Here is a 27,692-nt window from a genome sequence, read left to right on the forward strand (position 1 = left end):
TGATCGTGACGCACGGCAGGACGCAGTGGACAAGCAGAAGGAGAACGCTGATAAGGCTGGCCGCAAGAACACGGCCACGTTTACGACAGGCGAACGAGTGCTCCTGTCGACTGAAGGTATCAGAAACTCTGCGGTTACCAACCTCGGCGCGAACAAACTCGCGCCGCGCTTTATTGGGCCGTTTACGGTGATCAAGACCATTGGTGACGCTTACACTCTGGATATTTCTTCGACACTACGGCTACATCCGACGTTCTACGTCGGACGTTTAAAGAAATACCATCCGTCCGAGATCCCGGACGCTGATTTGTCCTCGAGTGACGCGGCAACTTTCCAGCGAGATGGTCCTCCTCCTTTGATCGACTCTTCGGGCGCTCAGCGTTGGATCGTTGAGCGAATCGTCGACCACGACTTTCGCCAGTGTCATGGTACCCGTGACGGTCACACTGAAGCGTTTCCACAGGGTCGCGCCCTGCGGGACAAGGAGCAACACTATCGCGTGCGTTGGCTGGGACTCCCCCCAGGTGAAGATACTTGGGAGCCGCGCAGTCGTTTGCGGGAAGACGTTCCCGACATCGTGAACGAATACGAGAAGACACTCACGTTCCGAAGCGCGAGTGAGCCGGGTGCTGATATTCGCGGTGAAGAAGGCGACCAGCCTCCGCGGGTACACGGAGGCGCTCGCCGTAATATTCAAGAAGAAAACTGGAGTTGACGCCGGGATCGAACCGGTGACCAGCTACACGAGAGCTCGGCACTGTACCGCTGAGCCACTCGGTGAGTAAGCCGAGTGAACAAGTGAGTGAGTGAGTGAGTGAGTGAGTGAGTGAGTCAGTGAGTGAGTGAGTGAGTGAGTGAGTGCTTGCGTGAGTGAGTGCTTGCGTGAGTGACGCGAGGTTCCACGACGACGAGTGAAGCCCCAGCTCGCAGGTCACCTATATTCCGACGTCGCAGTCGCCTGGGTCTACAGGATACTTCTCCGTACGCTGTGCAGTCGCACATCGTCGCTCAGTCAGCTGAGTGAAGTGGTTGTCGTCCCCGTATTCGCGGTCTCAAGTACCTCGTGCGCTGTCTTCGTGATCCTCGTGTCTGCTAGAACATCGTGGACGTTCCACAATGAGCGTATCCCCAAGCACAAGGAAGTCTCCAGTCGGCGCTCAGTCTTTGCGTCTGTGGTGATCATCGTGCCAGCGTTTCCTTGCAAAAACACTTACTCGTGCACTTGTCGCGGAGTTTGATCTCCGTGCGAATCGAACTCACGCGTACTGCGCGTGAGCATGCTCCATTACCCGCTCGGACACGACGTCGCAAAGATCTCGATGCGCCTCAGGGCAACTCCAAAGGTCCAAGCTCCACTCCACCAGAACCTCACCTGACTCCTCGAAGCCCACGTGTGTCGACACCAGCGCCAGCGCCGGTGGCCTCCAAGCTGTTGTCTGAGATGGCTCCTCACTCTGCACGCTCGCTGCCGAGCGTGGTGTCTCTTGTTGATACGCCAGTGGCTTGATGTCGCGAGTGTCGACGCTATCTCCGCCGTTCCAGCAGTCTTCTCCAATGTTCTTCATCAGTGCTTATGTTGCGTAAGTGCAACTTTAAGAGGGGGTAATGAAATGGGCCCCTCCATTACATAAGTAGGTAGATTTCTTTACATAAGTAGGTGCATCAGCACACGACTAGTCGTGTTCTGAAATGCTGTCATGCCATTGGCTGATATATAGGGAGCCAGACCCATTATTAGCCAATTGAACTATGACGTGTATTTGAGTGGCCAGGGCTGCGGCCTTGGTCCTAAAATAAAGTTAGAGTTGATTTTTCCTTAAACCTAAGACTCAGTCGTCCTATTGCGAGCTTCCTCAACACTATAGTGTAAGCAAGTAACGGAGTAAATACGTGGCCCGTAACAGTCTACAACTTATATAGTTAAATACATGACATGAATACATGTATCATTATACGACTGTCGATCGGGCAAAGGAACCAGGACTTGCAGAGCCTACTGATACACGTACCGTCAATTTATTGCTATCCCAGTCTACGCTCCAGCCCTAGCTCAGATAATCAAACCTTGCGTTATTCCAGAGCTAAAGTTTTATTTAGAGAACTTTAGCTTCTGAAATAACTCAGGCTTTGTAAAAAAATTGACTTCGTCCAGAAATATTTTTCAGTGGAATAGCGAAGGGTCGCGTTATTCCACTGGAATAAAGTATTCGAATATCGATCGGTAATCTATCCGTCATGTATTCAGATTTTATCCAGATAATCGTTTTTCCAAGCCTTGCTTTATTCCAGAAACTAAAGCTCTCTTTATCTCACTTTATATTTCTCTTCATTTCTTATGTGTATAAATACCGGGGTTATTTCTTACGGAAATTGAAATAACCCTGAAATAATTTTCAGAGAACTTTGTACCGCCTGCTCCAAAAACCAAATTTAGACGGAATTGACAAAACCCAAATATGCCTTTATACAGGCACGTGAAATAAATATCCAGATAATTTATTTGATCAGATTTCACTTTTTTCACTTGAAAGCTGGAATTCTGCTTGTGTTGCTCAAACTTAGAGCAACTTTCAATTGATGGACACCCAGCCATTCGAAGAGCTCCACAGTTAAAGTCATGGCTTCGCGTGCGTTCCGCCAGGCCCATCCTCCGGTGCAAGACGAAGAAGCCGCAGCCGCATCTGCCGCTGCAAAGCTTAAACAGAATGAGCGCGAGCGCCTCGAGATCGAGCGGCTAGAGGCGCGTATTGCTGAGCAGACGCCTGCACGAGGCTCCCAGCTTGGTGAGGCCGCCAGTTTCGATCTGTTTCCGCTATCTGAGGCCTCACGTCGCGGTCTAAGAACCTGTGGCTTCACTGCTCCTACAAAAATTCAAGTCGGATCTCTACCTCACGCACTGGCGGGACGAGACGTGCTCGCAGCAGCTAAAACAGGCTCAGGAAAGACACTTGCATTCTTGCTACCGGTACTGGAGAAGCTCTTCCGTCTCCGTTGGAGCGTGGAAGACGGACTTGGAGCACTCGTCATCGCGCCTACACGAGAACTAGCGTTACAGATCTTCGAAGTGCTGCGTAACGTGGGCAAGGCGCACGCGTTCTCGGCAGGTCTGGTCATCGGTGGCAAGAACTTCCGCGAGGAACAGCTCCGTCTCATCCGTATGAACCTGCTGATCTGTACGCCAGGTAGACTGCTACAGCACATGGAACAGACGCCTGCCTTCGACGCTAGCAACCTACAGGTGCTGGTACTGGACGAAGCCGACAGAATCCTGGATCTAGGCTTCCAGAAACAGTTAACGTCTATTCTAGAGCATCTACCTCCCGCAGGAGAACGACAGACGATGCTCTTCTCAGCTACACAGACTAAATCTGTCAAGGATCTGGCCGCGCTGAGTCTGCGCGAGCCAGAGTACGTTGCAGTGCACGAACACTCGGCCAACGCCACTCCTAAGGGCTTACAACAGAGCTACGTGGTAACGCCGCTGGAGCGCAAGCTGGACGTGCTGTTGTCCTTTATCAAGTCGCATCTTAAGCAGAAAACCATCGTGTTCTTGTCCACATGTCGTCAGGTGCGCTTCGTGCACAGCGTCTTCTGCAAGTTACAGCCGGGTATCCCTCTCTGTGCGTTACACGGCAAGTACAAGCAAGGCAAGCGTGTGGAAGTGTACTATGAATTCTTGAACAAGCCAGCTGCCGTGCTTTTTGCGACAGATATTGCAGCTCGAGGTCTAGATTTCCCTCAAGTCGACTGGGTATTGCAGCTAGACTGCCCGGAAGACGCAGCCAACTACATTCATCGTGTCGGTCGTACAGCGCGATACAATAAACAGGGGAAAGCTCTGATGTGCCTTGTGCCGTCCGAGGTGGACGGCATGATGAAGCGTCTAGAGGACGCCAAGGTGCCGATCCGGGAGACGAAGCTCAACCCAACAAAGACCTCGAGTTGTCGTCAAAAAGTGGCGTCTGTCGTGGCAGGAGATAAGGAGATTAAGGCGCTGGCACAGAAGGCGTTCATGTCTTATGTGCGTTCGGTGTACTTGCAGCCAGATCGTGAGGTGTTCGACGCTACAGCTCTGCCTCTAGACGCATACGCTGAGTCTCTGGGTCTTCCAGGTGCTCCACGGATGCCGTTCCTGTCCAAGATGAAAGCTGAGCATGAGCAAGGAGGCAATGAAGCTTTACGTGAGGAACTTCGCGGTAAGAAGAACGTGAACCGAAAGTTGCAGCAACTTAAGGAGAAAATTAAGGCCGAGAAGGAACGTAAGCGGTTGGCACGGCAACTGGCTGCGTTGGGTCCAAAGGAACAAGAAGCAGCCAAGAAAAAATTGGAGAAACAACATGAAGAGGACGAGGAGGAGGAAGAAGAGTCGCTAATGGTTGTCAAACGGGTACACAACTGGGACGACGACGAGCCGCTGGACTTGGAATCACTTGGCCCTAGTAAGAAGATTCAGAAGAAGCTGCGTGTGGACCGTGAGGTCATCAACGCTTCGAAGATCGTGTTCGATGAGGAAGGCAACAGTGCCAAGATCGCAGACCGTCTATCGGCGCGTAGTAGTGCGGACACGGAGTTTGCGGACGTGGAGCAGCACGCCAAGAACTACACGGAACAAGTGGCTGCTCGACTCGCTGCTAAGGACGAAGAGGATCGTCGTCTGGAGAAGGAGCGTGTGCGTGCCAAGCACCACAAGAAACGCATGAAGGTTAAGGGTGAGCGCGACGACGAGAGCGAAGACGAAGGTGCGCGTCTTGCCGTAGCTTCAGACGATGAAGATATGAGCGGTGGCAGTGAGAGCGACAGCGAGGAAGAGGCCAGCAGCGACGAAGACGAGAGTGACAAGAAGAATGTCGACCTCCAAGCTGTTGCCAGCCAGGAAGAAACGGCGTTGCGCATGCTGCAGCGTCATTAGATTCTGACAAACATTCTCGAACTACCGTTTACCCATTTCTTTTCGATAATAGAGTCGTCCACTATGGTAGGACTTTTTTTTCTTCTGCTTGGGTCATTCTACATTTTAAGTCTTAGTTCGGAGCGATGGCGGATGCCACTTGCTCTCCTGCCAAGCACCCTCTGCATCGCCTTCCTTCCGGCATGCGTGTACCCACTGATTCTCCATCACCTTCTCGTCCACGTCGTCGCCGTGTACGCGCCGTGGCTATGATCCTGGACGACGTGCTATACGACCATTCAAAGCTCTTGTCGCATTTGGCGATCGACCGCGGCGTAGCTCAATTGCTGTCGGAAGGCGCGTTCCCAACAAACGCTGCCGCTTTCGAAGCTCTTCAAACCTTCCGCAATGCTTACGGACTCCGTAAACGCTTCCCGCGCTTCGTTGATAGCCTCGTGAGTGGCCCACAGGCCAAACTATCGCCGGCTCAAGCGCAACGCGTCATCACGGCTTACTATGAGAGTAATGTACCGGAAGCACGAAGCATCACGCCATTCGCGGGTGTACGCAAGACGCTAATGGAGCTACAAGACGGCGGTGCCTGTCAGCTAGCGCTGTTATTGATCGGTAAGCCGGAGGTACAACGCGAACGACTTAAGGCTCTGGGAGTCGAGGATCTGTTCAATCAAGTGGTATACGTGAGTTCCAATCCAAGCTTGGCGCAGATCACAAGCGCTATGAAACAGCTTGCGAGGCAATTACAAGTACCATCGTCTGCCGTCATGTTCGTGGGTCGCAAGGCGTTCTACGAGATCAAAGCGGCGAATACTGTGGGAATGCTCACTGTCCGCATGGTACGTGGAGATCTTGAGGTGATTTGAGGGGTGTTTGGTTAACCTTTAATGCACTGTAGCTCTTCGGCAAGTACACGAGCGTGATGCCAACGGACGAGATGGAACAGCCCAACTTCCAGGTAAGGAAGCTACTTGATAATGTCTACTTATGTGATACTGAGCAACATTTGGTTGTGCTGTAGATCGAGTCGATCGAGCAGCTTCTGCCGATTGTTAAACTGGCAGACCAGCAGATGCTGCAACCTAAGATCGTGGCGATTGGTGGCGGCACGGGTTTGGCTGTGCTACTCAAGGAACTGCGCCACTATCCTGCTGATCTCACTGCTGTCGTCACCGGTAGGTGTGCCGACTTAACTGCTGTTAGGAAAAGTAATTAACTCTACGTTTCCCCTTTGTAGTATTTGACTCGGGTCGCCACTCTGGTGCGCTACGCAAATATCTTGGCATCCTTCCACCCGGAGATATTCGCAATTGTCTCGTGGCGTTGTCCGACTCCGGTTCGTACTTCTTTACCCTAACGAATCTCACGCAACGTGTACTTACTCTGTCCACCACTTCTCGTTTAGATGAACTCTTGAGCAAGTTGATGAATTATCGCTTCCGTGACAACTTCATGGAAGGCTGCAGCTTAGGCAACCTGCTGCTAGCTGCGCTGACCGATCTACAAGGCGGTTTCGACCGTGCTATCTCGTCCATCTCCGACATTCTCAACATCAACGGATCCGTTCTACCAGCCACACTCGAAAGTACGGAGCTGTGTGCCGAACTTATGGATGGATCCACAGTTGTCTCTGAAGTTAATGTGCGTAGTCCCTTCAAGCCAGAAGAAGAGGAAGAGCCTCGTTCCGAGTCCAGTTCTTCAACAAGCAGCTCGAGCGGAACGCCACCAGCAACACCTCCCAAACCTGAAGAGAAGATCAAGAAAGCGCCGATCAAGCGCGTATATCTGGAGAACCAGAACGTGGAAGCTTTCCAGCCTGCAGTGCAAGCCATCGAGGACGCCGACATCATCATCCTCAGTCCTGGTGGTTTCTACACTTCGATTATCTCTACGCTGCTGGTTCCAGGCATCCGTGACGCCATCGCACGGAGTGCCGGTGCAACCGTGTACGTGAGCAACGTGACCACGCAAAACGGTCAAACTGATGGCTACACGTTGGAGAAAACGCTCGACGTTCTCTCCACTTATCTCGGTGCGAATGCCATCGACTATGTGATCGCGAACAACACTCAGCCACCAGAAGACGTACTTGCGCCTTATGTAGAGCGTGGAGAAGAACTGTTGTTGCCTACCCATGACATGGCAGCTAGTAAACATCCCGTGTTGCTCCAAGGACAAACGTTCCAGGAAGATCTAGTAGCTGGACATGTGACGCGCGAGTGGAAGAAAGCACCGATGCTCAAGCACAGCGGTCGTCGCGTAGCTGCAATTCTCTACACCATCATTGACAAGGAGATGGCACGCTACCGGCAACAACATGAACCACAGTCTGTAACCCCAAGTACATGTAGTGCTGCAAAGCCGAAGAAGTTATGGAAGTCAGCGTTTACAGCACCCGCCGCGGTCTTTGGATTGCTAGCAGCCACAACGCTACTGGCATCTGTGTTTCGTCGTTAAGGAATACTGAGGTACACAAGATGACGGTAAATATCAAGTTTGTTTCGCTCACGTCACTTACATAGAAGTTCTACGCTCCCTTTTCTCCCCCTGGAAGCACAACACTACGAGTCATATTTTCACACATACGTTTTGAAGCACACAGGGCTTACTTTCGCGGCAGAGATGATACAGAAGATGACGTAGAAGTCGTAGAAGACCTCGAAGGTCCCCCGGTGCACGTCTGACCTGGCTGTTCCTCAAAGCCATGATGTGTCACTGCATATTCCGAGAAAGCTTGTGTGGCGATAAACAGCGTTCGGAACTCACGCATCTCGGGCGTGGAGGCTGCAAGATAGCTGGCTTCGTCGAAGAAGACGGTGCGTTTACGAGCAAACTCGTCTGTCCACACGTAGCGGTGATAGCCAAAGTCGCCGATAAGTTTGTTGACAGCTCGGAGGAATAATCCGCGAACTGCTACCTCGGGAAAGACTAAAGGTTTGCTCGGGAAGTGGTGAGCAAATACATGATCGCTACGACTCACGTTCGGCTTGAGACATTCGTACAATGCGTCGCGTAGATCAAACCGTACACTGTCCGGAAGAGCACACGGTACCTCTCCACGTAACACAGCCCCCTTATCCAAGTCCACGACCAACAATTCCTCTCCAGCTCCAGCGAAAAGATCGTCGCCCCCTTCCTCAACAAGTTGACGTTGGGCGTCGTCAAGCGCTTGCTTCTCAGCACCGAAGATAAAAGGCGTCGGACACTCCAGATACTGTAGCATTCGTCGAGGAAGCACAGGTAGGTACACATGCGGCCACGACAGCGGGTGCATAAGAGCACGTAGTGACTCAGCAACTTTCATGAGCACTGACAGATACGACGATACCAACAGGATGCGGTTCTCCAGTAATGCTGCCGTAAACACTAGCAGAACTGTTGAGATGTCCAATGTGTCGAACAACAGACGCACAGAGTGATCCAGTCGTGGAAGCGCTGCAAGTAACGAAACTGATGTAGCTTTAGGAGTCAAGCCTCTTGCTTCAAGCAGCGGTGAGTCAGGAAGCGGTGACGGCTGGTGATACTGCGAGATGTGTTCCTTTGACACAGATCGAGTCAACGTGGCAAGCACCTTCTTGTCAAGCTTGAAACCTTCCCCACCGTAATTAAAAACCTCTTTGCTGTCGCTATTAGCAGCAGCAGTAGCAGCAATTGTCTCCAGCTCTAGAATAAACTCGTACGCTTCTGCAAGACGCTCTCGAAGCAGATCCACCATCGGAAACTTTGACAGCACGCACACTCCATACGGTATCCATCGACATCCACTCGTTGAGTTTATCCGGGAGCTTTCAAGCGCACGTCGCGATAATGGCGGTGCTGGCTTATAGAGAACCACACAAGCTGCAAATAATTCGGCAGCTGAAGCACCAGCACTACTGTCGCCCATGCGAAAGTTAAACGCCAGCGGTGCTGGACAAGACGGAGCTGTAAGTACCACATGTCTGGGGTCTGCACTCCACGGAACAAGAAAATTTTCCACAGACTTGTCCACGACATGAGGTGTCGGGTCATGCGGCAATGGGTGCTGTACTACCTGCAGCTCAATTGAGTCTTCGAACACCCCAATGCCAGAATCATCAGTATCATGCTCTGCTTCTTCCGCTGTCATGGACACAGCTACAGCTTCAAAGGTGAGTACACCAGAGATGGCTTCAAAGCTTCGTGCAGTGCGTAGCGAGTCCAGCGTCTTCTTCTTTGGCGCTGAGGCTTCATCGCGAGTACTGGATGACAAAACCGACATCGATCCGTTAGATGACGAAGAACTCGAACTACCACCAGCCCAATGATGTGCGCGCAATCCGTAGCTTAAAAGTAACGCTGACAGCCGCATAGAATCGTCGATAGAGTCCTTCTCGTCTTCAGGTGACAGCTTCGGGTACAATGCAAACTCAGCGTAAGCACGACTCGTAAGAAAGCGATGATACAGCTCCAGATGAATGAGGCTGAACTTGGTCAATATTGCGTCTTGTTCTGCTTGCAATCTAGCACAGGACGTCACCAGTGTGCGCGATAACGTCTGCATCTCAGCGTCCCCCGCGTAATATTTCTGTGAAATGTACTTGAGCAATCTTCTGCAGCGATACGCAGCCTGCTCTATGCGTTCACGACGCTGGTTACTGGTGCTGCTCGATAACGCGCTTCTGGAGCTGCCACTAGACTTGAGCAGCGACATGTAAATGCGGAAGGCTGGCTTGAACTCATACTCGACATCCAACCACAACGCAATCTCACGATGGTAGTTATGTGGGAACAGGAATATCCAAAAGAAATTAGCGAAGCGGTGGTTCATCAGGATATCCTCGAGGCAGATGACTTCACGCTCCACTGTCTTCTGCATCTCCGTATAGAGGTCCGTCTTGCGAAATTCAGGAAACTTAAACATCAGCACCCGTTTAACTTTAACAGCCACGTCGTCAAAAGTGCGTAGCGCATCTTCACCTCCCGCTGCGAGGTCCCGCTTGATGGACCGTAGTTTATTCGAGTCCACGATGGGAGGCTCGTCACTCCCACCGTCTGCATCGATCGAGCCGTTTATCAGGAACTGCGCGTTCTTCGCCAAGTATTTCATCGCAATTTTGACGCCGTATGTGCGTAGCATGAGCACGTCATCCTTCGCGAAAGGTTTCTTCTGGTAGTTTGCACGCAACGTGCACCAAAACTGCCGGTACTCTTCAAACGAGCACAGGAAGAATAATTTACTCTGGTCTGCAGGATCAGGTAGCCACGCCGCGTAGTAGCGCATCATCCGTGGGTTACTGATAACTTCCTCAATAGAAATCAGCGTGGTCGGGTCTGGTATGGGTTGGTGCGCTGGGAACGCGAATTGCTGCTGTTGTCGCTGTAATACTTCGTCCTTAAAGGCGCGCTGCATGACTTTGCCGATATTGTGTTGATACTGATCATGCATCCAGCGATTCCACTTCTGAAACTTGGCTCCACCATTGGAATTCTGGCCAAAAGATGGCAATGGGGGAAGTATTGAGTGATGCTGTGTTGACGATGAAGAAACAGCTGATGAGGCGCCCGACAAGGCTCCAAAGCCACTGCCACTGCTCATCTGTGCGAGAATCTGCTTCTGTTTGTTCGCCCAAATCTCTGCTGACGTCGGCGCTGTTGAGTTCACCGTACCATGGCAAGCAGAAGACCCATTCTTGTTGCCTGCAACTGTAGAGTACAGAAAGCTTCGAGCCTTGAGTTTGACGTGCTGTGCCCACCGAGACTTGGCGTTTTCCAGCTTGACATCCTCCTCTTCCTCCTTTATGCTGGTGACTTCGTAACTATTGACGTCTTCGTCCGATCCACTCAGCACTTCCGACAGTTCCCTTGCACTCAGCTCCCGTTCTGGCTCAAATAGGTCCGTCTCATACAGCATCTGCTCTGATATCGTGCTCCTCCTGAACGTGCTTCGACTGGAAAACGAAAAGGCCAAACTATCTCGCGAATGCCTCGACATGGCCAACGAGTCTCGTTCGCTCACCGTACCAGCCATCACGGCATTGGAGCGGCGTTGGTGCGGCAATAAAAAATCGTCCTTGTCTGTATACAGCGACGAGCTCAATGCACTTGCCATACTCTCTCGAATCACCTCCTCGGCTGATATCGTACTATCCGGTGGCAATGGTGGACTCGAATCCAACGACGCTATAATGTAACAGCAAAATAACACACACAAAAATTAGTCTGCAATGCCTACTACTCTCCATCACTTCACGTACATGCTCTTCTGTATCTCTCAGAGCCACTGCTCCCACTGTATGAGTCTCCCAGCATGTTCCTAGTGAGTCGTCCACCGTCCGACATGGCATCTTCATCATCAAAGCTCATTGCTCGAGTGTGAGCGTCCATTGACTGCCTAGCTGAGTCGATATCCATCATCAAAAAGCTAGCGTGGCTGCGTAGAGCAGAAGAAGAGACTGGGACGCCTGCACCGGCGCGGAAACTCGAGCCTGCGCTGTTTAGACGGAAGGAGGAGCTGAGACCTCCGCTCTGGCTGAATGGATTAAATCCTGAGCGACTAAGTCGTAGTCCAGATCCCACCACGTGGTCTGCAGATGCACTACGTCGGAGTTCCATGACGTCACTGGGCAGTAGTGTCCGCTCTGGGTTGTTGACACTGGCATAAGAGGTTGGTGCGGATTCAGCGGAGGGTGCTGGAATGGGCGTGTTCAGGACAGCTCCACTACTTCGACTACGCCGCCGAGGGCGCGTGCGGACGTTGGCGCGCTCAAAGTCATCGCTCATGACAGAACAGGGCGTGAGCGCTGCGCCGATCACTGACCGCACTCGAGCTCGGCTTTGGGATGTGTCTTCCTGCAACAAAGTCGCACTTAACACAGGAGTTTTGGTAAGAAACATAAATAAGGTGGAGTACACCACTTGGTGTGGTGTATTGGTGTGATGTACATTTTGAGATTCTGATTCCTATTCTCCCAGTTGGACAGATCGCTTGGGCGTTTGAGCAGCTATGACCGAGCGTCGAGTGAACGCCGCGCAGGACGCGGTCATTAAGGTGCTGGTATTGGGTGATGCCGCAACAGGAAAGACGAGCATCATCAAGCGGTGCGTAGATTATCCTCTTGTTTTTTTTTGGCACACGAGATTGACTGCTTTTAATGCAGATATGTACATGACGCCTTCTCGGAGCACCATCGCACTACGATCGGCGTGGACTTTGCACTTAAGGCAGTCACGGTCAGCGGTACGACAGTGCGTCTGCAGCTGTGGGACATCGCCGGACAGGAGCACTTTCGCGCGCTCAACCGAGTGTACTACAAGGATGCACTAGGAGCACTGCTGGTCTACGATATGTCGCGTCCAGAGACGTTTGACAGCATCATGAAGGTAGAGACAGGGGGTTATGCGTGTTGATGTGAAACTTGTGTGCTTACACACTGCGATGTAGTGGAAGAAGGAGATTGACTCCAAGGTGGAGCTGCCGAATGGAAAGCCGCTGCCGGTTATTTTGTGTGGCAACAAGGTGAAGTTTCGCTAGTTATAACGCTTGAACATGGAGATACTGACAAGAATCCTGTCATTGTAGTGCGACTTGAAAGAAGATGTGGATCGGGACTTCTTGGACGAGTTCTGCAATACGAACAACTTCACGGGCTGGTTCGACACATCCGCCAAGGAGAACATTCACATTGACGATGCCGCCAAGGCGTTGGTGACGGGCATTCTGGAGCACAAGGACATTTTCAAGCGGAAGTCCGAGGCCAAGAAACGCAACGACACTTTCCGCCCCACGAGTGCTGCCAACAGTGGCAACGCAAACCAATCCAGTTGGTGCTGCAACAGCTTCTAATCTCTCTATTCCGACCAGCACAAGACGTTGTTTTTCATGTCATGTCGATGCATAGCATGCGTTGGACGGGGACGACGCTAATCTTTTTAAAAAGTTCCTAGTACCACTTCGTCTGCGGTAGTTTTGACATTAGCTACTAGACGCTGCGTTCGAGTCTGCGAGACGCCGCTTTTTGTTGCTTCCTGAGCCTTCAGAACGTTGTGTCTTGGTGAAATGCACGGGGAGTCGACGACTGTTTGAGGCAGAAATGCCACGATTCTCCATGCTTCTTCGCACCTGTCGGAGTTCATTCCGTCGAGCTCCTAGTTTCTCCAGCAGCTCTTGCTTGTTGGCCTCTGCTTGATCTAATTCATCCTCCAGTTGGATCATCTCCTGCTCGCGTTCATCCGGACGATGGCTCGTGAAAGACGCCGTGATTTCGTTAATGATCTTTTGAACTTTCGCTTCAGCCTCTGGTTGCTCCGCCTCCATGAAGTCGACGGCGCGGATCAAACGTCGTTCTTCCATTCTCAAGCAGTACTCACAAGATTCGTTCTCGTCACGGGCTTTACATTCAGACAAATGTGCAAAATGGTGCTCCACAGCTCCGCACATAGGCTTGCTGCACACCTGTAGATCCAGATGATGCTGTAAATGATCAAGAATGGACTTGCAGTTCAGCAAACATCGCTGGGCTTTGGAAGGAGCACAAAATGACGCGTCCACAATAGCATAACCCAGCTCCATAACTCCAGCAAACTCTCGTTGTGCCATCTCTCTGTTGTCTCCTTCTGCCTTGGCTCGCAAAAGTTGATTAATGAAATCCGCGTTGAAGTTGGCGGTGCCAGGAATGCTGTCTTCTAATGCATCCTGCGACTGCTGCGCGTTCTCCACAACTAAAACGTTGAAAACATATATGCGTTGGTGTTAGTTTATGAAAATCACTTGAAAGTGTTTGCCAATTACCTGGAATAATGCTGTTACCATCGTCTTGAGTCTCAGATAGTTGCTCAGCCACTTGACCTCCCGTTGATGACTCTGAAGGTGTAGTGCATTCGCTTGTTGGCTCTCGCTTGATAAACACGTTGTCACTTAAGTGCCACCTGTACTTAGGAAAATTAAAGATCGGAGCGCTGCTTTCTCTGGCCAGTCGATTTAGTCGGTCGCTTTCTGCACGGAGAGGCTGCTTGCGTTCGGTCCACCTGTTGATACTTTGCAAGCAGAAATTGCGAGTTGCTTCGTTGTGTGCGCCTTGAAGCGCTCGACGTTGGTCGTTAATAAGATGATCGAACGCAGCACAAACGCCGAGAGTCCGTCTTTGCCGGATACGAATACAAAACGGACACACAACCTTTTCGCCATCAGTCGAAGACTTCGCAGAACACGTACTTAGGTGTCGGTAGATGACGGAAATCTCTGTGCACTTGGGGTCGCGACATACTTCGTCACTCTTGCAATGTTCATAATGTAGAAGTACAGAGCGACACGTTGGCTCTTCACATTTTCCAATCCGCGCGCATATGAGTGCATCCTCGACGACAAGAGCAGCTTCGATTCGAGTAGCCAACATCTCCATTAGTACGTGGTCAGTTGTAGGGAACCAGCGCAGCAGCTTTTCCAAATCCACAGGTTTGGGCTGGAGTGTAGACTTCGATCGCGACTGCACAGTAGAAACAGCAGTAGTAGCAGTAGGCTGATTAGCTGGAGCTGGTGGCACTGAAACAGATACAGTAGGGGCGTCAGTTGGGGCAGCAAGAGATGCCGCAGAAGACGCTGGTGAGGCTTCTGTAGGAGCAGGGTTTGTCGAGTTAGTCACCGAAGTAGAGTGTGTAGCTGTTGATGCTTGGGATGACGCCAGCGACTTCTTTTTCTCTTCGTCGGCATTCGATTCAGGTAGTTCTTCAACTCTTGGAGCCTTACTTCCCAATGTTGAAACTAATAGCGATGCAGAATTTGCCGTTGTTGCTGATGTGTCTTGCGCAGATAAATCTTTTGCCTCTTCCACTTCGCCGTCCTGTTCAACACTCATCGCGTCTGCGTCTTCGCCACTGCTCACTGACTCGCCGACCACTTCAAATTCATAGCCATCTTCCACTAGCTCAGCATCTTCCTCTCCACCATCTTTCTTCGATTCCTCCTGCACCTTTTCTTCGTTAGCTGTAGCTAGACTCTTCGTCTCCGTCTTGTCTTCCGTTCTCGCTGTTGGTTTCGTATCTACTACGACATTAACCGCCACTTCTCGAGCTCGATCTCCATTAGAAACAACACTGGATGCATCCCTAGCAGGTCTTGCCTCCGCTGCAGTATTTATGATGCTATTGGCTACGCCGTTCGGAGTAGACCCCCAATCGAGGAATGAGCGGGTCTCTCCGTAGCTGCTCGTGAGCTGGTGGCTGCGCGCGAAACCACGCGAGTGCCACAAGCGGGAGCAGTTAAAGCAAAGCGCCTTCTCTTTGCGCGGGTCGCACGCTGAACACTTGTACAGCCAGGGCTCAATGCGACACCAGCTGCAGACGGTGTCCGCCATTTTGTTATGCGCCAGTAAAAATAATATTTACCACAAATTTTCGTTTAAAACAATGTCACAATGGCGAATGCGAAGCCTTACTACGAGTCGGTGGAGATTACTTGTAATCCTTCGCTGTAACATGTACTTTGAAGCATCAACTATGATAGCTTAGCAGCAGGTCATCAAGATGAGTCATTGGATAAATGATTTTGGGTTGAAATTACGCGGCAGCAACCAAACAGCAAAAGATATCAAGTCCTGCAATAACGTCCACCTAGAGAGGAGAAACATTCACAACACACCGGAAAACAAGCACCACAATGGCCCGACTCAGCACGAAAAACAAACCAAACTTGAGATTTTGCTTGCACTTTCCTGCTTTTTTTACCAGCTATCCTCGTTCTTCACGTCCTCTCTCGCAACGCAGCAGCTAATTTCAGTTAGGAAAAGCATCCCACTGCGTGTAGTAGCTCGGCTGCCTCCACGTGGACAGGTCGAAGATCTCCTACTCCTAGTGTGCTCTAAGTGGCGTACTTGGCCGTCCATTCGCGAGCAGTGGCATCGTGGCGCGCGCGGTCTGTTCTATAAATTTGCGCGATTTCGGGCACGAGCGGGTCATCTGGGTTGGCGTCCGTGAGCAGTGAGCAGATCGACAGCAGCACCTTCGAGATAGTCAACGCAGGGCTCCACTGATCTTTTAAGATATCCAGGCAGATGCCGCCGTTGGCATTGATGTTGCAGTGGTAAATGCGGGTCGTGAAGTTCACCTTGGGCGGCTTGAAAGGGTAGTCGGCCGGGAAGTAGATGTTCAGGAAGTACACGCCACCAGCGTACGGGCTGTCCTCGGGGCCCATGATGGTCGCCTGCCAGTGGAACAGGTCGTCGCCCACGGGGCCGGCACTGCAGTTGGCGGGCGGGTCACGACCCAGATCCTGCAGCTCCTTGTTGATCCGCTTTAAAGCCATGTTCACTTCTGTGCCTTCTCCTCTCTGCTTCGACTCCGCTCCGCTGCTTCCGAAAGGAAAATGACAGCGGCAAAGGGGGAGCGAGGGGGGGGAAAGCTCGCGTGATCCCCTCTATCGCGCAACTCCTTAAAAACAAAATTGGTTGTTGAAAAGACAGTTGCGCAATTAGGGTCTTCTGGAAGTTTTTCTTCGGTTGCGGAGAACAGGCTCATGGGTCGCACTTAAACGGGACTCGCCCAATGTCAAACCCATGACTTACAATTGGCCAAAACGGAAGAAACACAGTGAGTCGATTGGTGGAACAGGGACGCCCCGGGTCATCTTCGTGAACGCGCAAGCGTGTATTGTCACCGAGCCAAGGCGCCACTAGAAGTGGAAATTGTGGCAGCTATATGCATCACTTTAACTGGAGTCCAGCTTCGTTCGGTCTTGGCTCCCGCCAACTAATACCAGCGGCTACGTGGCAGCCTTTCACAATAAAATGTGTCGCCGCCGTCGTCTGGCCACTGGCCAGACGACGGCGGCAACAATTTTTATTGGCCAGTGGCCAGATATCTTTTGGCGATGGCACGACGGCGGAGGACGGAAAGAGACGGGAGCGTTTGTCGCCTGCTTGCTCGTCAACCGCGCGAAGCCTTGCACGCTGGCCTGGCGCAACATTCAGATAATGTCAACATGACCCGCCAACTGTCCCGCTTCAACGTGATCCCGTCGACGTTAATGATGGTGCTCATCACGGTGGTGACCACCTGCCGCGGCGGCTTCCATGCTACTAATGAAAGTTGTACAAACAGGCATATCGTAGTCAAGCGGACCCAGTCGACTGTCGACTCGACAAGGTACTGTAGAGCTCCATCCTTGTCGTGCATTTGAGCTGCAATTGCACCGCCAATGCGTCTACCGGTATTTGTACAAAAGGTTACAATACGCTGATCTGCTCAGTAAATATTAGTAGTATTAATACATTACCTACCACAATGCTGAAGTAGCCTACACCCATGCCCACAATGTCGATATTTTCATCTCCAAGCAGCGACTTTACCAGCAAGCCGTGAGTAGCATCAGTATAAGCAGGTTTGATCATGATGCTGATTGTTTCTATGTGCATACATTTACTGCTCCAATTTACTTTGTACAATGATACCTCCCATACAGCATCTTCTCAGTATCCACTTTCAAAGGTGTGGCACCACCCCGATGCTTTGTAAACTGGCTGGATTGTGGCCGAATCGGCGGCTGTCCGTGTCACTCTTGCTCTTGCGCTTGCGACGCTATAGCGGTAGTGCTCGGCCCGACCACCTTCTACTGTCCATCGCATTTTAGCATCCATGGGTGACCGGTACCGCAGTGCTCAGTCTCCGCGCAACAGCGGCGGAGGCGTGTCGGATGAGCGTTTCGGCAAGCTCGTCACGGAGACGAGCAAGGGCATCTCGACCTTCAACCAGCTCACGCGCAGCATTGCGCAAAAGATGTCGCTGTTCGGAACGCCGCAGGACTCACGTTCCAACCACGTGCAGATTAAGGATCTGACCGAAAAGGGTAACAAGCTCGTGGCCAAGATTAACCGCCGTCTACAGGAGCTAAGCCGGGGAGCCAAGGGTGCTGCTGGTCGTACACGACGTACTCAGGTCAACAAGCTCTCAGCAGACTTTAAAAACCAGGTGCGCGTGTTCGAAGAGACGTGCGAGCGTTTGCTCGAGTCGGAGCGACAGTCGGTTGAGTTTATTCGCCGCTCGTCGCAGAGCTTTAAGGGTAACGACGCCCGCCAGACGCGCGGCGGTGCCGAGTTCACGAACTACAGTGAGGACCAGATCTACGCTCAGGCTAATGTGATCGTCTACGATGAGGATGGTATGGTGGCGTTAAAAACTATTTATTTTATTTGAAGAGAAGAAGGCTGACTAATCTGGAATGTAGATATGCAGCGGAGAGAGGAGGATATTATCCAGATCAACCACCAGCTACGTGAGGTGAACGCTGCATTCCAGGAGATCGATGGTCTTGTGCAAGATCAGGGAGAAATGGTGGTGGAGATTGTGGATAACACCGAAACGGCGAAGGACAACGTGGAGAAGGCTCTGGAGCAGGTGAAGCAGGCCGATGAGCGCAGAAACTGCTGCGCATGCTCCAAGATGAAGCTCATCTGCATTGCCATGCTCGCTCTGCTCGTCTTCATCGCCCTTATGGGCATCATTTTCGCTTCTAAGTGATCAACTGCAACGGGATGTAGGAAAATTGTCATTTTGGCTATCTTGGTTTCGTCTCGTGAATACTGTCAAACCATGAAGGTGACAGCCATCCCCAGCACGAAGTCACAAAGCAGCAGTGAAGGTCGTTTATTTCTAATAGTAAGTGGGTTGTATAACTTCGTTCTATTGTGATTTTTACAATTGACCTTGAAAACTACGAATAAATTCCTCAACACTATTGTTCTTCAAGCTGGAGACGCGCTCCAATTTCAGTGATCATGTGCGAGCCCCGGCGACTATTAAGGTTCCGTTTTGACTTTGAAGATTGGAGGATGCTACCGGCCATTGACTTGAGCACGTTTCCGACCGATCCACTGCTGTTCCGTCGTCGTCGTATAGCTGCTTCCGAAGGTACGGTTGCATCTTCAGTAGCGTGTTGGCGTGCAAGGCGTCGTGCTCGTGATGCCGCCTCTGATGACGAGCTACCACCGCTGCCTACTAGTCTAGTACTAGAGCTTCTTCTTTTGAGATGTGGCCTGGAATCGACAGAAAACATGGCCGAGAAAGGTACAGCAGTATCTCGCTCAGACGAGTCGAAGCACACTGCACAGACGCGCTCCTTCTCGTTCACAGCTTCGACGATACCATTGAAATATCGTGTAGTACCGTGCACACGGCCCATAACGGCCTCTCCGACGATGAAAATCACAGGTGACAACTCAAAACCCATCGTATCAATGCTGTAGTTCGTAAGCCTCTGAGAATGGGACAGCGCTGTAGTATCATCCAAACGGGTGATCTTGTCGGGGGGGATATGTGCTTTCTGCTCGCCAAAGTCGAACACCAACGTGTACATGTACGTCGAGTTCGAATTTACCGGCGACTCGACACCAGATTCTGCATTAATGGGGTCTTGAGAAGTCCTGGCAACGATCTTAGCCGAGCAATATCGTGCAAAACGCGAGCTCCACGCAAGCACGTAGTCTTCCACCGCATAAATCGGCGCCTTATGCGCTCGATTCGAGTTCTCACTGGTGACTACAGTGGTAGTTTTTGTTTGTCTCCGCTGATGCTCCACACTGTCAATAATCATTTGTGACGGGAACACCTCGAAGGCAATAGTACCGTCGGAAAAACGGAGGTCACACGCCGAAGAAGCGTGCGTTTTGATCACGATACAGCTCTCCACAGTGGCTTTACTCGGATGATCCGCTTTAACCTGATATCCTTCCTCCAGCACTGGCAACGACGCTTTTCCTCCACCATGGGCAGCAGCCGAAGCTTGCATTAATACAGCATTCTTTAGAGATCTCACGTCTTGATCTGCAGGCACACTTAAGCGCTTGCGTTTACTGATAAGATGCGGAGGGATCTCGTAACCAGTAGACCCGTCAGCGAAGTCTACAGCTGCCGTTTTGTTCGAGTAAACTCCATTCAGATGTCCAAGTTTCTCTTCCTCGCTTGTGCTGTCGAGATCACCATTTCCAGCCGAACATTTCACGTAGATCTGATCACCAATGTACACTTTGACCTTGCCACTACAAACGAGAAATTGGTCTTCCGTGATGGTAACTGCAGCTTTCTTCTTCTCTCGTAGAGGACTGATCATGTCTGCAGGAACATTCACGAGTCGAATTCGGTTGGCCAGCAAAATATGGAAACGAGATTGATGCTCTCGTTCCAAAGTAATGAGTCCATGGCCGGAAAAGCGACTACCCGGATATAACGAAACCTGAACCTTTTGACCAACAAAGAGCACGCGTTGTGATCGCTCGAGGTCCGTTAGCTGCTGCTCTAGTTCATCCACCGATGGCAAGAAGTCCACTTTGTCATGTGCCACCACCTGTGCGGTAATACCGTCTTCATCTTCCGTCATGACGGCGTAGCCGTCACCGACTCGTTCTTTGACTGTACCGTACGCGCGAATACTATCAGGAGCTCGTTCGTATACAACTCGAAGGCTACACTCCACAAGTGATGCGGTCGGCGAACCTGAATTGCATCGGTTCAATCGTATAGAATGGAGCTTTGCTTCCATCAATCGGATATGTTCGGCCATCAAGAGTTCATCTGTGAGTTTGGTAGGCTGCACCTTTTTGTTGCCACGCATGAAATACTCGGAGATAATCTGCTTGAGACTTCTTGGCGCTGGTTTCTGGCCCTTGTGTGTTACCGATAGTCTATCGATCTGAGAGACCGATGAAACACTTGATCGTCGTCGTTGGGGTCGCGTAGCTTTGCCCATACCGAACGTTTGTGTCATTTGCTGCCACGGTGTCATCGTCATGTCTTCGTCGCTAGAATCATCCGAGTCACTAACTTGCGTCGAGTCGTCTTCGTAGGCCACTCCACACTCAAGTCGCTTCATAGTCAGAGCTTCGTCTTCAAGAAGAAGGCGCCAAGTCTCGTTCACGGTACTAATAACACTGCAAGAAGGCAACCCGATCTCGTAAGCGATACCACTATCGTCAAAGCCCAGTACCATTTCTCTGGGTGGTGTAACGGAGAAGTCCACCATTACATGTTGTAAGGGCGGTAGATACATCTCTGGTGCTTCCGACGGATCAGGGTAATAATCTTCTTTCTCTTCATCTTGCTTTTGCCTGGATTGTCTCCTTGACCTTGTGCTTTTAAGACTCTCTTCTCCGAGGCTCGTCGATTCACTATCTCTCCTCTTACCCTGATCTTGACTGTCACGGCGCATTATCGACGGTGACGCTAATGAAGGGTGCTCCCGCAGCATAATATCCTCGCGCCGAACACGATAATCGAGCGTTCCGTCGTCGAAAACGAGCATAAACATCCCAGAGCCGAGATATGTGGCGAGGTTACCTGAGTAGAAGTACGGTGTCTTCTTGTACCGTCCAAAAACACGCTGACCGTACGTCCACTGGCTGTGCAATGGCACAAAACGCGCTGTCGTTGGTATGTCAGGAGTATTAGAGCTATGCTCGCTGATGTTATCAGATTGCGGGGTCTCCTGATATTGATGAGTGATAGACTCTTGATCGTTCGCTTCTGAGGCTATTGACACAGCCTCTATTGCCTTGATACCGGCTGAATTCCTCTTCGAAGTGACGGTACCATCGCGATGAATCTGTAAGCGTTCACTCGGCTGTCGAATTACCAAAGTCGGTCTGTTAGCAAGCGCCCCGTTATCGTGAAGTTTAATGCGTTCGCTAAGCTGTCGAATGGGCGAAAGCGGAACTTTTCGAATTGGTTGCTCGGGCTTATTGGCGGGTACATCGATGCTCTGCGGGATACTTTTCGTTGGTTGTTCCAGCGTCTTGACAGATAAATTGTCGCATTCACGGGCATAAGCATTCGTATCTTGGAGTGGAGATGCTGGTCGACGTGGAGATGCTGGCCGACGTGGTGATACAGGCGAGATCTCTTGAGTGGTAGCTGTTCGATTATCATGAACTTGAAGTCGACCAGCGAGCTGTGTAGTTGATGAATGTCGACTATCGTTTCCAGAGAATGGAGAATAGTGTTCTTCGAGGTCTGACGTGGCTCACCTGCTTAGTCTACCTGGATGATATCGTAATCTACACTCGCGGTGGGATCGAACGGCATGTGTTGGAAGTCATTATCGAGAGCTCATCTGTCATCGTTGCCATTCCTCCTATGTCAAGCACCGGGAAGCGCCCACTGAGTCGAGGTATCGACGGTCTCGATGCTGTGGCTCTTGGCGAAGCATCTCGAGGTTCAATTGAACCAGTCGATACTAGATCATCGTGAATAAAAAGGTGGCCGGTGGACATCAACGCAGATGGCGGTCTGTTCGATGTCGACTTTGGGGCTTCGCCTTGAGCACCTTCGTCGTGGATAGAAAAGCGGCCGCTGGGACGTCTCGAAGGCGGAAGCCTGGCCCTGGAGTCGACCGCTGAAGCTCCACGCATCTCATTAATTGGCTTGCTAGACACTGAAAGTTCACAAGCCAGTTGTGGATACTGACGCTGAAGGCTTGCACACTATTGTTGGCATACTTGATTGAGGTGCTGGACAGAGCAAACTCACACGCTATTCTTGTGAAAGACCAACGGATCGCTATGGCGTTCGCAATAATATCTGCAGCAAAACCCAGGTCCCAGCATTATTGCAAGCGTAGCGCTTCATAAGATGGTCAGGGAAACTTCAGTTTTAGAAATGGCTACAGTGCTAAGTCTTTTCAGCCAATCGTCGCCTTGCAACCGTCCCATGGCGCTCGACGACGACGATGGTGGCCTCTCAAGACTCCGGACGCCGCCATCGACGCAGTTACAGCTAGCGGTGCAGCACAACCGATACAGACAGCTCCTGCGCACGTTCCTCTCGTGGAAACGGCATGCGCAGACGCAGCGTGAGCGACGAAAAGTACGTAAACGAACATTTGTACAGTTGTATAAAACGCAGCTGATATTTGTCCGTATTGTAAACAGCGAGTCGCCACTGCTTGTCTTGTGGGCTCCATCTTCTGTCAGCGAGAATACTGGTCGAGATGGAGGGCTTTTGTGGCCGTGAGACGTCAACTAAAGCTGGAGGAAGGACGGGAACACGAAAAGGAATCACTACAGGAGAAAGATCTGGACAACGGCGACTGTATTCGTTTTGATAAACAAGTAACGAGTGCAGCGTTAACTTCCGATGGAGGAGACAGTGACTACGACATAAGCAACATTGCGGTTCTGCGACAGCACTTTGATGTACGCACGCAGCCATGGTCGACCCGACGAGTGTTTTTGTCTTTTGACACAATTGATTTTGTATTTGTGCAGAGATGGAGACTTGCAAGCACAAAAAATGGCAAGGGTTCTGCAAAATATTCCAAAGGGGTGGCACGGGTGCGTTCGCTGCTTGCAATTCGACGTTGGAAAGGTTTTATGAAGATGAAGAAAGACCGAGATGCTCTACAACAGCGAGCCTACTTCTTTCTGTATTACTGGCTGCTCAAGCGTTCGTTGAACCAGCTCGGTCGCTATACACTAGTCAAGAAACGAGACCGTCTGCTGACTGTCAAAATCATGAAAGCGAATCGACACCGCATACTGATAAAAACAATGCAAAACTGGCGACTGCGACTACAGCTGCTTCGAGTATTTACGCTCTGGAAAAGTTATGTGCGGCGGCGACATCAACAGGCACTTCTGTACGGACCAATTGCTGAGGCGCTGAAGCACAAGACGCACCATCGTCTTCTCCTATTCATGTTTGCTATTTGGGAGAAGAAACATGCACAAACGCAAGCACAGCATGCCCTTATTCGTATTGTTGACCGTCATTTGTACCGGAAAATATGTGAAAGAGCGTGGAAAACGTGGAAAACCAAGGCACATCAGCTTACTCAAGTGGAGTCTTGTCAGCGTCGCTATCAAGAGCGATCACTGCGGCGAGTATGGAATGCGTGGAGTACTCGAACACGAGAAAAAGAATTGCGCGAACAGCAAAGACGTCGAGCCGTGCGTCACTATTATTTGGCACTTTTACGTAAGGGATTCCATGGATTTCGAGCGTGGCATGCTGAGCGACAACTTGCGTTAAACCGAGTAGATACTATGCAAGACGCAGCAGATTTCAGGATGCTGGCGCTAACTTTCTCACGTTGGGATCACTATACTAGCGAGAGAAAGCTGCAAGCGCACAAGAGTGAGCGCGCTACGCGTCATTATGACTCTCGGCTGCTAAAACACGTTTGGTCAAAAGGGTTTCAGCGCTTTTATTCCAGAGCATTGTCAAAGAAAAGAATGCTGCGAGCGGCAAAGGATCACAACTACACTCGAACAGTGAGGCGTAGCTTTGATACATGGAAGTATTTGTGGCAAGCTGAGCGCAATCGTGGCCAAGTTTTGGACAAGAAGGTGCGAGAATTTTTGGGCGAAAAAGAACGAGTTATCAAGGGGAAATGCTTGGAGAACTGGTCAGAGTTTGCTCGCGCGAAAGCAGCCAGAAGGATCGTAAATGCTCAAGTCCGGGGCCAAGCACAGCGACGAACTCTGCAAAAGTATTTGTCACATTGGATAACGTTTGTCTCTGTTCTACGGTGGAAGCAAATAACTCAAGCACGAGCTGAACAGCACTACAAGTCGGTAATCTGGAGGAAATGTTTCGAACGGTGGCGACAAAATGTAGCTCTGCGTCAGTGCTACCGTAAGAAGACGCGTATGTCGCTGGTGCATTGGAAATTGACGCTGCAACGCAAAGCATTTGACGGGTGGAAGCAGTATTTAAATCTCAAGAGGATGAAGCAGCATCGTATCCATGAAGCGCTTGAGTTTCGCCACGAGCAGTTTGTACGTCAAGGTTTGCGTCATTGGATGACAGCTGCTCTGTCTTTGCAAGAGCAGCGTGAACAGCAAGTGGCGCGTACTCAAGCAAGCAACACGACGCATGTTTGGCGTAAGGTTGCAGCGATAGCTCGACACTGGCGTTACCTCGCTATTCGAAGGCGAGGTCTAAAGGAAAAGGGACAATCTTTAGACATGAGAGGTGCACCGCGACGAGTTCAAGAAGAGATGTACTGGCCATCTGAGCATCAACAAATAGGACGCACACAACAAAAACAAACCTCAGTGCCACAATGGAGGAAGATCACTTTCGCAGAGAATGGTGGGAGCTCGAACTGGACGAAGGAGAGATCTCCGCTATCAGAATTCGTATTGCTGCCAAGGAACCGACCACAACCTCGAAGACCAGTCGAAGTTCTCTTGCCGTTAGAAGCAGAAAACTTACCAAGACCCGACGAGAACACGAACATGCACGAAGCTCTACGATGTGGCTTTGACTTTCCAGCTGAACCATTTGTACCGCTAAACCTGCCGTCGAAAAATGTGGTCGAGCCAGCCAATTCTCTTCGAAAACGTCCATCTAACGCTCCAGCGCCTGTGAGAGAGCACAGTGCACACCGAAATCCATCCCCTGCTCCCCCAATAATGCCACCAAGGGATAATATTGATGATCTGGGTCTGCCGGATACAACAGCAAGACAATTAGACGTGTTGGAACGACGATTATTGACACTGAGTCAGAGAAAAAGAGAGTGGAAGGCTTCTCAGCAACAACTCGAGGCATTACGTGAAGAAGCTGAGTCAAATCCAAGTCTAATGCCGAATGTTCGGGCAATGGAGGAGCAACACGCGATTCGTACAAAGCGGTGGTTTCACACAAAAGAGCGAATTCGTTCTCTAGCGTCCGAGATCCAACACTTGAGAAGAGTTCTGCAGCGATAGTCCGTGAAGAAGATACACACCAACGTCTTATCGTAGTACGGTTTCATACTCAGTTATGAGTGTGGCGGTTGCATCAAATGCAGCCTCGAAGTCGGCATCCTCCATTCCATGTTGCTTGTACCAGTGCACATAGGCTCCTGCGTGGAATTGGCGCTGAGCTCGTTCGAGAAAGCGTTTCGTGGTCGTCAAAAAGTGGCCATTATTCACGCAGATCGTTGCAGACGCGTGGGCTTGTAATGACGGAAATGGTGCACGTCTTGAGTAGACTATCGAGGCTTGCGGCATCGTCGCTAGCCATGGCGTAGAAGGAAATGCACTATGTACGATCTGGCCCAGCTTTTCAGTAAAACGACCAGCATCCTTTGGCCCAGGATTGAAGCCGCGAATTACTGTACTTGATGCAATGGTTGCGCGTGAATGCCGTGGGAAGGATGCGACGGTCTGCTGCACTAAACTCTCCAGCATAGCTAGAGACATGTCGAAGTCTGCAACATGTTCGTGTCGACGCGACAGCAAACGTGATTGTGCGATCACCGGAGCGTGAAACAAGGTGGCTGACGAGGCCGTTTTTGCTAATGAAGGCTGGGAAGGACGTTTGCAGCGTGAACCTGATCCAACACGGTCTCTATATACGCCGGAACGGACGTCAAGTATCTTGGCTACAGGCATGGGACAAACATCATGCAACAATTTGCCAAAATCGAAGGGTCGAACAGCGCTTGAGTCTCCTATTGCCACTGGGAACAACAGCCCCGCCAGATCTGCAGCAGCCATATTGTTCACTTCTTTTAGCGATACTCGCTGATTATCATCGCTTCCCAGCTTTTCCTGGGCCACCGCTTTCCAGTAACTTGCTGTTCGCAATAACTCGTCATTGTCCTTATAGATTACAGCGTCTGCAACCTCTTGCAGCCATTTCAACGTCAACACCGTATTGTAGTTTTGAAGAGGTGTATCTCCGCGAGCGCATGACGGTGCCACTGACGCAGTCACTATGTAATTCTTCGGATACGTGTCCCTCATGCTTTCCAGCACTCGACAGCCTAAGCCAGACCCTGTTCCTCCACCTAGAGAATGCATCACAACACTGCCTTGATAGCAGTCTATACCCTCAATTTCTCGTTGTAGTGAGTCCATGACAAGCTCCACCATTTCTTTGCGATCATCCAGAGCCAGCGATGTGAAGGATGGAGCTGGAGCCTTCGACCTCGGTCCATGGTATCCCATGGCCCAATTGTTGCCTCGTCCCGCCTGCTCAATGTGCATATGAGCGGGCTGAAAAGCGACAGCACAATCACTGACCTCTTTACATACAGCTCGAACGACTTTAGGCTCCGAGTCCGCAAGAATACAACGTGCAGCTCCAGTTGACGGATGAAACAGGTGTCTGGACAAAGATACTACCTTTTTGGAGCCGTTAACTGCAGCAGTGGAATCTCTAGAGGTGCAGCGGAGCTGCCAGTGTGCACCAGCGTCACCCTGAGTGCGATAATCGCCTTGAGCTTCTCCCGAAGAAGCGGCCAAGCGCCAGTACGCGGCGCCCAACTGATTGCCACATTGCCCCACGTGCACGTGTACGCTCATGTATGAATCATACGTTTCTTTAAGAGTATAATTGGCTAAGAGAAACGTAGTACTTTAAAGCTCATATTTAGTATTAGTAATGTATTTTTCTTAAGCCAAAATTACGCTCTAAGTATTTTTAGCGGTCAGAGCGGCTCGTTTGAGTCACGTAGTAAATGTCGGCGCGCTGCACCGCAGCTAGAAGCTCCGCTTCTTCGTCTTCAGCATAGCTGAGGACCATCGGCTCCGAACCGTTCGAAGCGCTCGCGCTACCAGCACTCCAACCACGTCGAGCCGACCTGAAGTTGTGCTCGGCATTCAAAAGTAGCAGAGACGGTATCGTCGTCTTCATCCTCGTCCATAGCCTCCCGTCGAATGAAATTGTGTAAGCACGCGCAAGCGAAAATGACAGCTTTGGCAACGGTAAACTCGCACTCAATAGGAACTCTGAGAATTTTGAATCGTCGTTTTAAGCAACCGTTCAGTCGCTCTACAGCATTTCTGGCCTTAGCATGCCTCAAGTTGAAGAGTTCTTTCGCCGTGCGCGGTCTCCCAGATCCTTCTGCAAATTCCTT

At 50.9% G+C, this 27,692-nt stretch overlaps 11 protein-coding genes across 11 annotated transcripts; 6 read left to right on the forward strand and 5 right to left on the reverse strand.

Moving 5' to 3' along the window:
* Positions 1-2,617: 2,617 nt before the first annotated feature.
* PITG_00499 (ATP-dependent RNA helicase dbp4, putative) lies at positions 2,618-4,245 on the forward strand (the record flags this gene model as incomplete). Its single annotated transcript, XM_002909049.1, has 2 exons — positions 2,618-4,181; positions 4,235-4,245. 2 exons carry the CDS (start codon positions 2,618-2,620, stop codon positions 4,243-4,245), a joined length of 1,575 nt encoding a protein of 524 aa, XP_002909095.1.
* Positions 4,246-4,372: 127 nt separating this feature from the next.
* On the forward strand, positions 4,373-4,909 carry PITG_00500 (uncharacterized protein; the record flags this gene model as incomplete). The annotated part of the gene is made up of 2 exons (XM_002909050.1): positions 4,373-4,753; positions 4,841-4,909. The coding sequence occupies 2 exons, from the start codon at positions 4,373-4,375 to the stop codon at positions 4,907-4,909; spliced, it is 450 nt and encodes a 149-aa protein (XP_002909096.1).
* A 111-nt stretch (positions 4,910-5,020) lies between these two features.
* Positions 5,021-7,360, forward strand: PITG_00501 (uncharacterized protein; the record flags this gene model as incomplete). The annotated part of the gene is made up of 5 exons (XM_002909051.1): positions 5,021-5,742; positions 5,802-5,861; positions 5,925-6,078; positions 6,141-6,239; positions 6,309-7,360. The coding sequence occupies 5 exons, from the start codon at positions 5,035-5,037 to the stop codon at positions 7,358-7,360; spliced, it is 2,073 nt and encodes a 690-aa protein (XP_002909097.1).
* Positions 7,361-7,508: 148 nt separating this feature from the next.
* Positions 7,509-11,644, reverse strand: PITG_00502 (uncharacterized protein; the record flags this gene model as incomplete). The annotated part of the gene is made up of 4 exons (XM_002909052.1): positions 7,509-10,496; positions 10,569-11,044; positions 11,119-11,500; positions 11,576-11,644. 4 exons carry the CDS (start codon positions 11,642-11,644, stop codon positions 7,509-7,511), a joined length of 3,915 nt encoding a protein of 1,304 aa, XP_002909098.1.
* A 223-nt stretch (positions 11,645-11,867) lies between these two features.
* Positions 11,868-12,707, forward strand: PITG_00503 (Rab32 family GTPase, putative; the record flags this gene model as incomplete). The annotated part of the gene is made up of 4 exons (XM_002909053.1): positions 11,868-11,962; positions 12,022-12,244; positions 12,306-12,380; positions 12,444-12,707. 4 exons carry the CDS (start codon positions 11,868-11,870, stop codon positions 12,705-12,707), a joined length of 657 nt encoding a protein of 218 aa, XP_002909099.1.
* Positions 12,708-12,793: 86 nt separating this feature from the next.
* PITG_00504 (uncharacterized protein) lies at positions 12,794-14,262 on the reverse strand (the record flags this gene model as incomplete). The annotated part of the gene is made up of 4 exons (XM_002909054.1): positions 12,794-12,804; positions 12,905-13,574; positions 13,632-13,683; positions 13,724-14,262. The coding sequence occupies 4 exons, from the start codon at positions 14,260-14,262 to the stop codon at positions 12,794-12,796; spliced, it is 1,272 nt and encodes a 423-aa protein (XP_002909100.1).
* A 1,454-nt stretch (positions 14,263-15,716) lies between these two features.
* On the reverse strand, positions 15,717-16,160 carry PITG_00505 (ubiquitin-conjugating enzyme E2, putative; the record flags this gene model as incomplete). Its single annotated transcript, XM_002909055.1, has 1 exon — positions 15,717-16,160. The coding sequence occupies one exon, from the start codon at positions 16,158-16,160 to the stop codon at positions 15,717-15,719; it is 444 nt and encodes a 147-aa protein (XP_002909101.1).
* A 1,226-nt stretch (positions 16,161-17,386) lies between these two features.
* PITG_00506 (syntaxin 7-like protein) lies at positions 17,387-18,525 on the forward strand (the record flags this gene model as incomplete). The annotated part of the gene is made up of 2 exons (XM_002909056.1): positions 17,387-18,011; positions 18,078-18,525. The coding sequence occupies 2 exons, from the start codon at positions 17,489-17,491 to the stop codon at positions 18,368-18,370; spliced, it is 816 nt and encodes a 271-aa protein (XP_002909102.1).
* Positions 18,526-18,584: 59 nt separating this feature from the next.
* Positions 18,585-20,717, reverse strand: PITG_00507 (uncharacterized protein; the record flags this gene model as incomplete). The annotated part of the gene is made up of 2 exons (XM_002909057.1): positions 18,585-20,192; positions 20,259-20,717. The coding sequence occupies 2 exons, from the start codon at positions 20,715-20,717 to the stop codon at positions 18,585-18,587; spliced, it is 2,067 nt and encodes a 688-aa protein (XP_002909103.1).
* Positions 20,718-22,549: 1,832 nt separating this feature from the next.
* PITG_00508 (uncharacterized protein) lies at positions 22,550-25,554 on the forward strand (the record flags this gene model as incomplete). Its single annotated transcript, XM_002909058.1, has 3 exons — positions 22,550-22,705; positions 23,107-24,842; positions 24,963-25,554. The coding sequence occupies 3 exons, from the start codon at positions 22,550-22,552 to the stop codon at positions 25,552-25,554; spliced, it is 2,484 nt and encodes an 827-aa protein (XP_002909104.1).
* Positions 25,555-25,581: 27 nt separating this feature from the next.
* On the reverse strand, positions 25,582-26,781 carry PITG_00509 (uncharacterized protein; the record flags this gene model as incomplete). The annotated part of the gene is made up of 2 exons (XM_002909059.1): positions 25,582-26,108; positions 26,163-26,781. 2 exons carry the CDS (start codon positions 26,779-26,781, stop codon positions 25,582-25,584), a joined length of 1,146 nt encoding a protein of 381 aa, XP_002909105.1.
* Positions 26,782-27,692: the final 911 nt, after the last annotated feature.

This window comes from Phytophthora infestans, genomic scaffold (genome assembly GCF_000142945.1).
Source record: "Phytophthora infestans T30-4 supercont1.1 genomic scaffold, whole genome shotgun sequence".
NCBI lineage: Eukaryota > Oomycota > Peronosporomycetes > Peronosporales > Peronosporaceae > Phytophthora > Phytophthora infestans.